Below are 12,160 nucleotides of genomic sequence, written 5' to 3' on the forward strand. Positions count from 1 at the left end.
AAAAAAGAAGATAATTCCTTGTAAAAAAAAAAAATAAAAAATAATAATAATAATTATTATTATTATTATTATTATTATTATTATTATTATATAGGCTACATACATAAAATGATTGTATTTGACATTTCTGTCACTTCTGAAATTATGGCTACGCCCCTGGTGTGACAAAATGTTAGCTTATACATAATACTCTTTAAGCTCTTTTTAAAAAAACTTGGCTTACATACATTTTTACGTATGCCATGTCTCATCATTAAACTAGCATTTAACAATGGACAAAAGGGTTTTTTTTTTTCTAGCCTATGGTTCTCTAACCATAAATGCTACTGTAATTTGCCCCCTGACTAAGCATTAAAAGAATTTAGTAGAAGCATTTAAATAATCCCGTGAATGCACTTACAGAATGCAGAATCGAATCATTATAATCGAATCGAATTTAATTGTGAATCGAATCGAATTGAATCGTTCTAAATTTGCAAGAATCGTTCTTGAATCGAATCGAATCGAAAACCTATGAATCGTAATCTAATCGAATCGCTGCCTTGCCAAAGATTCACAGCCCTAATAATGACACAATGGAGTATATCACTATATAACTTGCCCACAGATAAGTATAATATATCACAAACTGTCTGTAAGATTTGAGAGTAAACTTTAACATTCAAAATGCACAGTGTTGGGGAGTAACTAGTTACATGTAATTTAATTACAAAATAATGTAACTGTAATCAGTTACAGTTACTGAGAAAAAATGTGTATTTAAATTACATTCTTATTCTATAACTATTTTATTCCCTATTTGGTTTATGTATATGTTTTATGATTTTAAGATTAATTGTTTTTTTTTCAAAGGCATTGTTAGATGCAAAGGATTCCTATCATATCTTTGCAAAGATTTGATTTCAAAAACATTATAATAGCTATTAAACCATTTCTTGTTATGATTTAAATCTGTAAATCTCAGAATGATCTCAAAGTAAAAAGAGTAAAATTAAAGTCTGGTTTTGTGGTGGCTGTACTTTAAAATTAAATTATTCTAATCTTAATTCAAGTGAGTCTGACAGTAATCAGTGTTGAGTACTACTATATAAGGTTAACCCCTTTCTGGTGTTTTAAAATGAACAGTTAAAAACATTCATTAGAATATTTAGAAAGGCAATCAAATGTAATTAGTTACATTACTTTAATAAAATAATTGAAATAGCTGCACTACTTATTACATTTTAAATAGGGTAACCTGTAATCTGTAACCTATTACATTTCCAAAGTAAACTTCTCAACACTGAAAATGCATCAAACTAATACAATTGCAATCAGGCAATTAGTATCCACGTTGGATATTTGTAAACAAAATAATTTTAGTCGGATTGAGAAACAAAGTGTCTGATGGGACACAACATACAGTACATGGGAATTCGATGTTCACTAACTAAACCAATCTGAATGCTACTAGTAAGCAATTAAGTTTTGTTTTGTATCATATTTGCCTAAAGTGAGTTTTAAAAACTTGCCAACCCTTGGATTTCTGATGTCAATAGTTACTGATTCAAAACCAGCAGAGTTGAGAGGCCAATTTAGAGCCAATTTTGCCCGACATTTCTGCAAATGTGTTTCCAGATTGTCCACTGGATTTGGCACTGGCCGTCTTGGCGCGTAAGGGTTGCACCCTTTGGGTTAAAGTGTCTCCTACTACACCATTGGTTTAAACTTGACACCTCAATCAATCCAAATCCCATTCGCTGTGGCCTGATGTAGACGTGTAATGGGGCTGCAGTGATTCATCTTATCGGTCACATGTGCGCATAAGGATCAGAGCGTTCCAGCTGTCTGACAGCTCACACTCATGATGAATGAGATGGCAGAGCATGTGTTTACAGGTAAATCAGTCTGTGTTTGATCAAGAGAATCATTCAGTTAAAGCTGGGATGCCCTAACTGACAAGCGCATGTTGTAACACATGCACGCACATTGGACACATTGCCTCATTAGTTGGGACTGTGTGGACTGCACTGTATGTTTGGTTATTTGATGAAGGATGCAAGCCTGGCTTGAGCGGAGTGCCATGTGTGTCATTATGCATTGGTGCCACTGTCACTATGCTAGCGTGATGGACTGAGGGCAGCTGTCTTTGATAAACTGTGATTTCAGCACATCAACACTCAGAAGTCTCCTGCTGAAGGGAAGGACTTTTATTGTTAGCACTGATGCCTTGTCAAAAGATGCGTGGGCACATGCTGACAACTGTGTAAAAGCAAATACTAATCGACGCCACTGATAGCAGCGCTACAGGCCGTTGCTTCACACCCGGGCCATGCTGTCAGCATCCTGTCAGTGTCAGGGTATGATCTAATGTGAACTAATGGGTGTTCAGCCTTTGGGGAATGTATGTGTTCAGTAAGAAGGGCACTGCAAACGGACCCACCAGTCATTGCATTCCACCTTAGTACTACGCAAAATTTGGCAAAAATACATGTCATTTCTTTCTTATTTATTCTGACATTTATAACTATTATTATTCAGCTTGGTCTGCTTCAGGTCTCTGTACAGGTGTTTTTGGGTGTAGTCAAAGTCACTTTTAAGGAAAGTCAGTTCACTCTTCGACCAAATTTGCAATGCCTCTAGGAAGCTATTTTGGAAATGCAAAGAACAAATTCTAAGCTTGCTATTTCAAATCAGCAATAAAAACTGACATGAACTGTCCCATAAGTTTTGTTTCTTATGCTCAAATAGCGTTAAAAATCAATATATAGAAAATGTGCATGTGCAGTCCTTTGCAGATTGTTTTTATGGGAACTGGAGCTTCTAACAATAACTGCTATGATGCAATGACTTTACTAATCAGCATCTGATTCTTTGATTTACAAGGCAAAGGCAAGGTCTTATTCAACCATATTGCACATTTCACTTTCTCTCAGTCAAAGTAATATCACTGAACTGTCTTGGTGTGTATATGTATCTTGTGGCGGGAGGAGCAAATGATAGACACAGTGGGCATGGCGTCAGGCCTCAGAGAGTCTTTTATTAACAGAAAATAAAACCAAAAGGAGGGAATAAAAGTGGCCAAAGGGGGAGAGTGTCCAAAACAAACAGGGGATCTGGTGTCCTCGTCTTGCTGCGGGGTTCTTGTGGGTCGGGCAGTGTTCATGGAAGAAGGGTCCAGGTAAGAGGCAGAGTCTGGCAGCCTGATGGTTGTGTAAATGGGTGCGGTTCTTGTCTGGACCGCGGGTCGGACGGCTCATGTCTCTGGTGGTGCAGGAATCCCTCAATGCACCCTTCCTGGACCCACGAGGACACCAGCGTGCATGCAGGGGTAATGCACAGACCGGTCTCCCGAGTAGAGGCGCATTGGGCTTTTAAACAGCGGCGGTGATGAGGCTCCATTAACATCAGGTGTGCCGCATCACATGCCGCCAGCCCTGGCTCATCCAGCGCCCCTCCTCTCTCACACACCCACTCCTGTCGGGAGCCTGGTGAAGGGCGGCGATTTAGGACGGGGTGCCGATGATAATCAGGGAGGAGGCAGCTGACTCGTCACAATATATAAAGTTTTGACAGGGCATGAGATGCAACTGTTATGATACTGCTTTCATGAGTGATATAACAGTTAAGTAAATGTTAAATTGCATACATTTATTTCCATGTGAAATATTCTCACTAAATTGTAATTTATTTCACTATGAATAAATATGTTATTTATTATATATTTCATGCAAATATATATATATATACATATATATATGGGCGTATGTGTATGTAATGATGTCATCATACACAAAAACCTGAATCTTTGTGACTGTCTGTGTGACATTGCAGTGTGTTTCAAATGCTTCCGATGATTATTCATTTCTTATATGGGCAAATCAATGGACGAGACACTTTAATTAATATAGAGGGCTGGATAGAGACAAAGGCAAGAGTGAATTAGCAGATGAGCCCTATTGTAAGAGACATTTGTTAGTTGTGATGAGGTCAGGGGTGTTTTCGCGGAGCCACACGTATGGGCTATTAAATTAATTGCTTTGCTAATTAAACCAATATCAAAGCACATCTGGTGAGTCCCTGATGCACATTCTGCGCAATCATATCAAAGCAAAGCACACCTCAAGTTCACAGGGTGAGATGACTTCATCAAAACAGGCTTGAAATTTTGGCATAAAAACATCTAAGGATTAATCTTGAATGGGTTATAGCAGATTTCCTGCTTAAATGTAATCTGTCTGTCAGTGAGGTGCCTGTGACAGGGATTGATATTCTTCTCCAACAGCCAAGGTGTCTGCTATTGATCTTCTGTAGGATTTACTTTGTTAATTAATGACTCAGTTATTGATTCTCTTTGTAAATATATAACCTCTCTTGCTAGGAGAGGAACTGTACATTTGATTTCAATCAGTAACTCTTTAAGTAATGAATGAGTGGCTTCTGATTGCATCAATCAGTTTTTGACACTAGCATGTGTCAGCTAAAGTGAGCCATTTCCTATACTGCTGTGTGTTTAAACTGATTAAATATGAAGTGTTTAAACTAATGGTCTTGTTTCAATCATTTTCCAACAGTTACACTCACCACTGACAACTCCAGAGCTTCAGGACAGCGTGTCTCCGGACAGTGAGGTAGGCTCAGCATCAGCATCTTGTAAAGACCAACTTGAAGTCTTTGTAATAATTAATCATATTTGCATATTAATATTGCGCTGAACCAAGTCTGTGAAGTAAAGATGTCTTATTCTCTGTTGCATTTCCAATTCCAGTTATCAGACATGTACTCCAAGGTAGTGAAGAATTCTATAAAGGAAGCTGAAAATGACTACAGCAGCATTGGAGACATCAAGGGAATGGTGCCGGAGTCGACTTCCAGTGATCTTTACGCCACGGTTGGGGATGAATACCCATTGGCTCTTTGCTCCCAGCCTCCAGAGGGCCTGACAGAGAATGCAGACCCTGGGTACGAGACCATCAAGATCTCCAAAGCATCTGAAGAGGCTCATCAGGGCAATGGGATAGTGGAACCTGACTACGAGAGTGTCGGGGAACTGGGTCTCAATGGGGAGATCTCCCGTCTCTGACCATTCAACTAATGGACTGTGGACAATGAGAGATGACTTCTCTGAGGTTCAGAAGTGGAAGTTGGGGTGGTATCGTGCACTTAACCTTGAATGTTTTTGAACACAGCATTTATGCAGCGCATTGTTTTTGAATATTATAAATGAAAGAGTTCATTCAGACCCGTGACCCAGCACAGGAAATGAAACACTCTAGAGTTTCTCAGAAGAGGGTTTGTTGTGCTATTCATCTATATTTGGGTGCCACAAACCCAAGTTGGCCCTTAGGTGTCCCTCATTGGCATCATTTATGATGGATATGTTCCCACCACTTTGCCAATTTTGTCCACACACATTATGAAATAGCTTGCAGTAGGGATGCATCTAATAGATTTGTTGAGCTGGAGTTTGCAGAGCATTTGTTATTTTTAATGTTTTCTGGGCAGTTGATGTGGGCAACGATGGCTGTTGCTCTCTAATACATACGCCGGCTCTAATCACTTTCCATGGCTTGTTCCCGTTCTAGTGAAACCACAAAACCAAATGCTAACAAATGTGTCCCCACTGCTGATATCCACTAATGTACAGCTGTAATTATGGTTTATTAAAATAAAGAGTTAAATTAGGGCGAATTGGAGCCTGAAACCTCTTATACACAAAGGAATACTTTTTGCTAGACCAAAGATTAAACATTTACACATGTATAAATATTAAGCAAGAATAACTGCTGCATTGTGAACATGGCAACACAAATGTGACTGAAATTAATTTAAATGATAAAAAACGTATAATGCTAATGTTCAGATTTGATATAAAATATGCTACTTCACACGTGAACTGTACATCACTTATCAGAATAGCAAAAGATCATGTTTAATTATGTTTGCATATCCTAATTAATATACATGAGCGAAGCCTTCGCCGTTTTGTGACATAATAAGCAGCTGTGTAACCCCCTTCCCAAGTTTCCACCACTTTTTAAAACAAAGTGACACCAATGGCTGTGCTCTTACAAGAAATATTTTATTCATAATGTGTACTAGTAGTTTCCTCGCGTTTGCACGCTGCACCTGCTGTGACCTCCACTCTGCCTGCCTGTTTTCACGTGATACTAGTAGAGCAACTGACAGAGTTGTGTCCTTATATAACCCCAAGAAGAGAACCAATCAGATCGAGTCAACAGTAGACCTCTCAGCTCAGTCTATTAAGGAACTACACTCATTTTAATCACTCAGAACTGCTGGCGCATTTACTTTCACAAGTAGTAAGCAAGCGATGTTCACATAAAGCATATCAAAATATAAAAGAAGATCGTTTAAATGTTGCCATCATTCTGAGCCATTGTTTTATATTTAGTGTGTCAAATCACAGGCTCTGGTGAGGAAGTGACCTTTTAGGTACGAAAAGTTAAGCAGACTCATTTATGAGTGTACTAAAAGGGTTTTAATGTAAAGTTGGCTATTTATTGCTGGTGTGAATACACATCCTTTCAGTTGTTCACTTATTGCCATTCGTGATGTAATTGAGCTATGTTATCAATATGTATGTGTGAATGTTCTTTTTTTTATTGACCCAGCTGTATTGATTGAGTATCAGATATATTATATATTTCAGATATATCAGTTTGGTTTTTACATGTAATAGGTACGCAACATTTCAAAAGGCTGAAAAGCACAGGAGAAAAGAGACATGGTACTGCCACACTGAAGCTTTGCCTGGCAGCTTATGTACTTTATTATCAGGTATGCATTTAGCTGCTTTAACATTCATGTAGCAGTATAATCAAAAAAGCATAACGCATCCAGACGCTGCATGGGACAACTTCATGCCAAGAGACACTTGTAAATATTCAAAAAAACTATTATGATCTATTAAATTATGTCAATGTTTAAGTATAGTTCTGTCATAATTGGCAGCAGCTCTCAAATGACAGCACGTGGAACTTTTACAGTTTGTTTGTATTGAGGAAACTTTAAGAGTCATTGGAATATATGCTGTTTTCTAGATACATTTTTAAGTAAAGAAAGTTTAATGGAGGTTTATTAACATTTAAAAGGCTAATAACAGGAATTTGTATTTCTTTGGAGTTCTTTAGCACTGTTTAAAATCTGAGGATTAATTAAGGACTGTGGATGGTGTCAAAATGTTGTCTGTGTTTGCTTGTAATGGTACGTCGTGTTGGTACAGGTTCCACTTTCTTGCAAGAAGATTCTTGTTTTATTTAATATCATGGTGAAACATTGAACATTTGGTTTCTCCCTCTAACCAAATTTTGTGTATTAAGTTGTAAATAAGAATGAATTTGACATTTACTTCATCATAATCATATTGTGGTATTTGCTTAAATAAACAATATAGTCATGCTGGACTAATAATATAATGTGTGTACATGTTTATTTATTATATATATATATATATATATATATAATAGCATCATTGCATCAGGGCAATCTTAAGACAAGAAATTACATTTCTACAGGCTTAGTGCACAAAAGCACAATAATCTCTTGATATTTAATCTGCCAAATAAATCCTAATAAACTAAGTTCTGAAGTGTAGAAAAACAACCTTTGATAAGGCGGTTTTATTATCATGTCAGTGCACTGGTATTAGGGGACTTAAGAACATATTTCACTGTCCAGCCAGGTATTGATTGAATCTGTGGTTAAAGCAACACAAATTTTCAATGGAGAAGAGTTGTGAATGGCAGTGAAGCGGTGACAACATGTAGAAAGTATAGATAACATAATACACACATTTACACTATACACTTTATTTATTTTTACCGTAAGAGCAGTCGCGGCCATTTGTCTGACTTCCAGTCTCATCTGCGTCCAGCTATTTTTAGCTGTGCAAAACAGCTCTTTTTGCTGCTTTATGTTGCAAATTGGTTTGTCTTTTCATTTTATTTGAATGTTTAATCTTAATTAACAAATGTGTAGTCCAAACAGTTTTACTGTTTACTGAACTTTGATATTCTTCTCATTATTTCCCTACGGCAGCTAATGAACCGGAAATCTCGCACATTCACAAAAAATGGCTTACTTCCGTATTGAAGAATAAGGTAGATATAAAGTATAATTTTCTAAAAAGGCCGCTAGTACATTTAAAATCATTTAAGCATGCTTTGAAGGTATAGTATAGAAAACAACACGAGGATGACTAACAGAAGATAAGATCTCTTTGGGTGAACTACCCCTTTAAGACGTCAAAAATAGAAACAAGTCAACAGCATTTCCTTCCTCAATATAACAAATAACGTTTAAATATTTGCATTAAGGTCAGAGTCGGACAAGATTATGTTTTGATATGTGACGAGGCTTGAGTGATTTTCCCTAAAGTTATTCCACTACTGACAGGTCCCTCCACAGAGGTCCCTCGGGGGGAATCCCTGCCGCCTGTCAATCATTCTAGCCGGGTCACACACAGACGCCTGTGACCCTGCTTTGCCGGGATATTATCATCACTGTTATTACTTATTAATATTATGAACATTGATCGGCCTTCCTAATTAACAACTACTCAAAGACACCCTCTTGCCATCCATGCGTCATTGTTTGAATTGTTTTAATGTTTGGAGGGAATCTGCAGGAGAGAGCGAGCTCGAGCGAGTGGAGGAGTGTGTGCCGCCAGCCAATCAGAACGCACACTGGCTGCGCGAGCGCACATGTTTACAGGCGACATTCCGCCGGTAGAGCCAGTGGCTCAAAAAAACCCGGATGGATTTCTCGGAATGGAGTCTTTCTCACACAAAACCGGATTTACGGCGATATGGGGTCAAAACTATATATTAAAACAGCAACCTCGGCACTGAAGACGCTCATTTATACTATAATATCAATCAAATGTCTGTTAATCTGTTCCTCTGCGATTTATCACATAAATTCCCGCTGTGTGTATTGTGAAAAATACATCGTGTTTATCGATCCAAAAATGCCGCGCCGCGCCGTGTTTTACCACAATCCGTCAGCTTTAAGGGAACGGCAAGCAAAACAAACAGGTCGACAGAAGAAAGATATCGTTTGCCGGTCGGTGCTTCGGTCAGACGGACAGAGAGCTTATCAAGCGTAGCTCATTTGCATTTTGTGACAGTTCACTTCTCGCGCCGGTGAAATATGTGGATGCGGTGCAGATCTGTGGTAATGTTGTCGTATTATTCGCATGTTCGGCCCGTTATGACGGTCAGTCCGTTTGGGTTTTGTCAGCGTGACATTTCTTGTTTTTAAAGCGACATTGTCGTGCAAATATATAGTAGATAAGATATTAAAGATAAGTATTTTTTATTTGCGCATTTCATTGCTGTAATCAACTATGCATACGCGGCGGCTGGTGAAGCGCTCGGTCATTGGCAGCCGCGTGTACGCGCCGGGTTTAACGGGAGACGCGGCTCCGGTCACGGGAGTGATCCAGGCTGTCAAACAAGACAACAGAGATGCTTCGACCGGCCATCGGCGCAACGTGTACACAGTGCTCATGCAAGACGGGAGCCTGAAAGACTACTCCGAGGATGAGATCGCACAGATGACTGCGAAAGCGCCGCTGAAGTCGAGCTTGAAGGTGTGTGTGTGGTCAGCTGGGCTTGTTGTTGTTTACAGTCTTGTTCACAGTGCATCGAGAGATTGTTTGTTTGGTGGTCCAAATTTGTATTATCCGAACGTGTGAGAATTGGCTATATATTGCAGTAATGATGCTAATGCTACTGGGGAGTCGTTGGCCCCTCAAATAAAACATTTTGGGGCCAAATTTAATTTTTTAGTTGCAAAATTCTACAATTGCTTGATACAGATGTTCGTTCAGAATCGCCAGTGTCCATGCTCACCATCTAGTGCATTAAACCCTGACACCTCTGGTCTCTCCATTGTTGGCTGGAACAAATGTGCAAAAGACTGTGAAGTGCATATGAATTTAAAATGTACTTTGCATATCTATACTTTTTAACTTTCTAACGTTTACTGTGCTGTGGCGAAGGGTCTATATATATATTATTAGGTTTATTTAGTATAACCATGTTTGAAATGTCACTTCTGTCTGTATTTATGTAATATAAATATCACGGTATTTTTTAGGAAATATTTAGGTGTGTGGGGGGGGCAGTCATCAGATTTACAAATGTTTTTCATTAAACCTTAATCTTATTTTTCTTGTAACATACTGATTTTTAATTTATTAATGACTCGCGTTCGAGGGAGTCATTTGTGAACCCAGTGATGGCTCTGAATGATTCACTATATTACTCAAATCGCTCGTGAGCTCAACTCTTTTGCTTCGCGAATCTTTTTGCTAAAAAGAACCGGTTCATAAGAGTCATTTGTTCGAGAGTCGGTCATCTCGCGCGGTGTTCATTGCATTCAGCGAACAGAAAGATGCAAAATAGCGGTGCTGGAAACACTGTAAACTGATGTAATTAAACTATCGCACAATCGCGTGATGAAATGTGTCTAAACCGCATATAGACAAACAAAGTTTCCCCGACCTAGTAGATTAAAATTATTGTCGTAAATTAGACTTGTTTTCATTTGTGGCCGTTTTAGTCGAGGTCTGTAGCTATGCAGGGCTGTGTAAGCCGCTGTTTATCTGAGTTCAGTGGGTGGATAACAGTGGCAAACAAACACGCTCTGCAGCATTCACGCGCCAGCAGAAGCATCTGTGCGCGCGCGCGTACAACAGCCTCCATCTCTCCTCTGCAACCGGCTCATCCTTAGTGCTGTTTTAGTGTGTTTTCGACATTCATTGCTAGTGCAGTCCTCGTGTTTGTTTGAATATGTCTTGTTTGATTTTTAGTTAATGCTCAGCTCAAGCTCATTTTATTCACTGGACTCCGTGTGATTGCACACAAGGTTGAGTGCGTTGCTTGCACGTAATTGCAAAATACAAAGGGTTTTATATAATGACCTAATTGCAGTCATCAAGTTAAACAGCCTGAGGTGCCATATCAAAACAAAGAGGGTCAAAATGACAAGAACGGCACCAGCTCTATTTTATTATTTTACAGTAAGAGCTACAAGACTTTGATTTGTAGGTTTTGCATGGAAATAATTAAAATTATTTAGAATAAATAACCAAATAAACATAATACCTAAAATCTGCATGCTTTATTTGCATACACGTTTTATTTGTTTACTGGTGTACATTAAATGTTTGTAAGTGCTTGTTTTTGGCAAGTATGGCAACTGATATGCTTCAGTGTTATTGTAATCTGCACTACCAATCAGACATCCATTTAATTTTTAATCAGTGCCACTATTTATTCGAGCAGCTTTTATATACATCATGTTCTCTGTTAACATATGATGGGGAAAAAGTTATGATGTAAGCAATGCAAGCAAGGAGGGATGTGAAACTAAAGTGAGGGCTAATGGTCCCGGAGCAGCTGCTCCATAACGGCAGCAAAACGGAGCTCTACAGAGGGTCATGCTCATAGAATCTGGGGCTTTGGCAAGGCGCCTGGATTCCCAAACGAGTGCCATTCGGCTTGGGGGTATGCCACTTGTTGACATGCATAGTAAGGAGGGGCTTGCGTTAAGTGCGTTACAGTGTGGCATTTCCAGACAAAGGCGGACTGGATTGTTTTTGTTCCCCTGTTGTTTCCACTGCTTAATATCAAAATTTAATTAACACACAAGGACTGTCTAACAGTTTAACTCTTTATGCACCAAGGCTTTGTTGCTGGTTTACATTTTATTCACATGAAATGGTTGATTATTTGGTCATAATAGATGCAAGCTTTAAACATTTTTGTTATGGTTTTACGAAAAGCGTCATAATTCTTTTAACAGGGGATCTCTCAAACCTTAAAGTGCTGCATCTCACGTGTGAACATGCATTGTGTGTTTGTTTTTCTCGTGAATATTCAAAAATAAATAAATAATTTGTAGATAATTAATTTTGAGTGCTCATCTGTGTGCATCCTGCTCTCAAATCTAATTAATACTGTTATTAGATCAGTCAAGATCTGTTTAAATCGATTAAAATCCTCTTACTCTTTAGCAAAAATAAGATCTCATTTGAATAGTTTGACTGGCACATGAATTGTGACCCATATTTGATCAGTTTGGAGTGTGCTCCACATGAGGTGAGAAAGCTGTGGTCGTTAAAAAAACAAGCACACAAAGCAAGGGTGTG

At 38.6% G+C, this 12,160-nt stretch overlaps 2 protein-coding genes across 4 annotated transcripts in view; both read left to right on the forward strand.

Annotated features, from left to right (window-relative positions):
• The window catches only part of pag1 (phosphoprotein membrane anchor with glycosphingolipid microdomains 1), a 79,157-nt gene extending 71,739 nt beyond the window's left edge, over positions 1-7,418 (forward strand). The window contains exons 7-8 of the mRNA XM_059556575.1: positions 4,554-4,610; positions 4,748-7,418. Of these exons, the coding sequence (XP_059412558.1) occupies positions 4,554-4,610; positions 4,748-5,062 (372 nt within the window). The 3' untranslated portion in view covers positions 5,063-7,418. The remainder of the gene's footprint in view (positions 1-4,553; positions 4,611-4,747) is intronic.
• A 1,895-nt stretch (positions 7,419-9,313) lies between these two features.
• The window catches only part of znf704 (zinc finger protein 704), a 43,104-nt gene continuing 40,257 nt past the window's right edge, over positions 9,314-12,160 (forward strand). For all 3 annotated transcript variants that reach the window (XM_059556587.1, XM_059556588.1, XM_059556590.1), the window contains exon 1: positions 9,314-9,595. In XM_059556587.1, coding sequence (XP_059412570.1) covers positions 9,350-9,595 — 246 coding nt within the window. In that variant the 5' untranslated portion in view covers positions 9,314-9,349. The remainder of the gene's footprint in view (positions 9,596-12,160) is intronic.

Source organism: Carassius carassius, chromosome 8 (genome assembly GCF_963082965.1).
Source record: "Carassius carassius chromosome 8, fCarCar2.1, whole genome shotgun sequence".
Taxonomy (NCBI): Eukaryota; Metazoa; Chordata; class Actinopteri; order Cypriniformes; family Cyprinidae; genus Carassius; species Carassius carassius.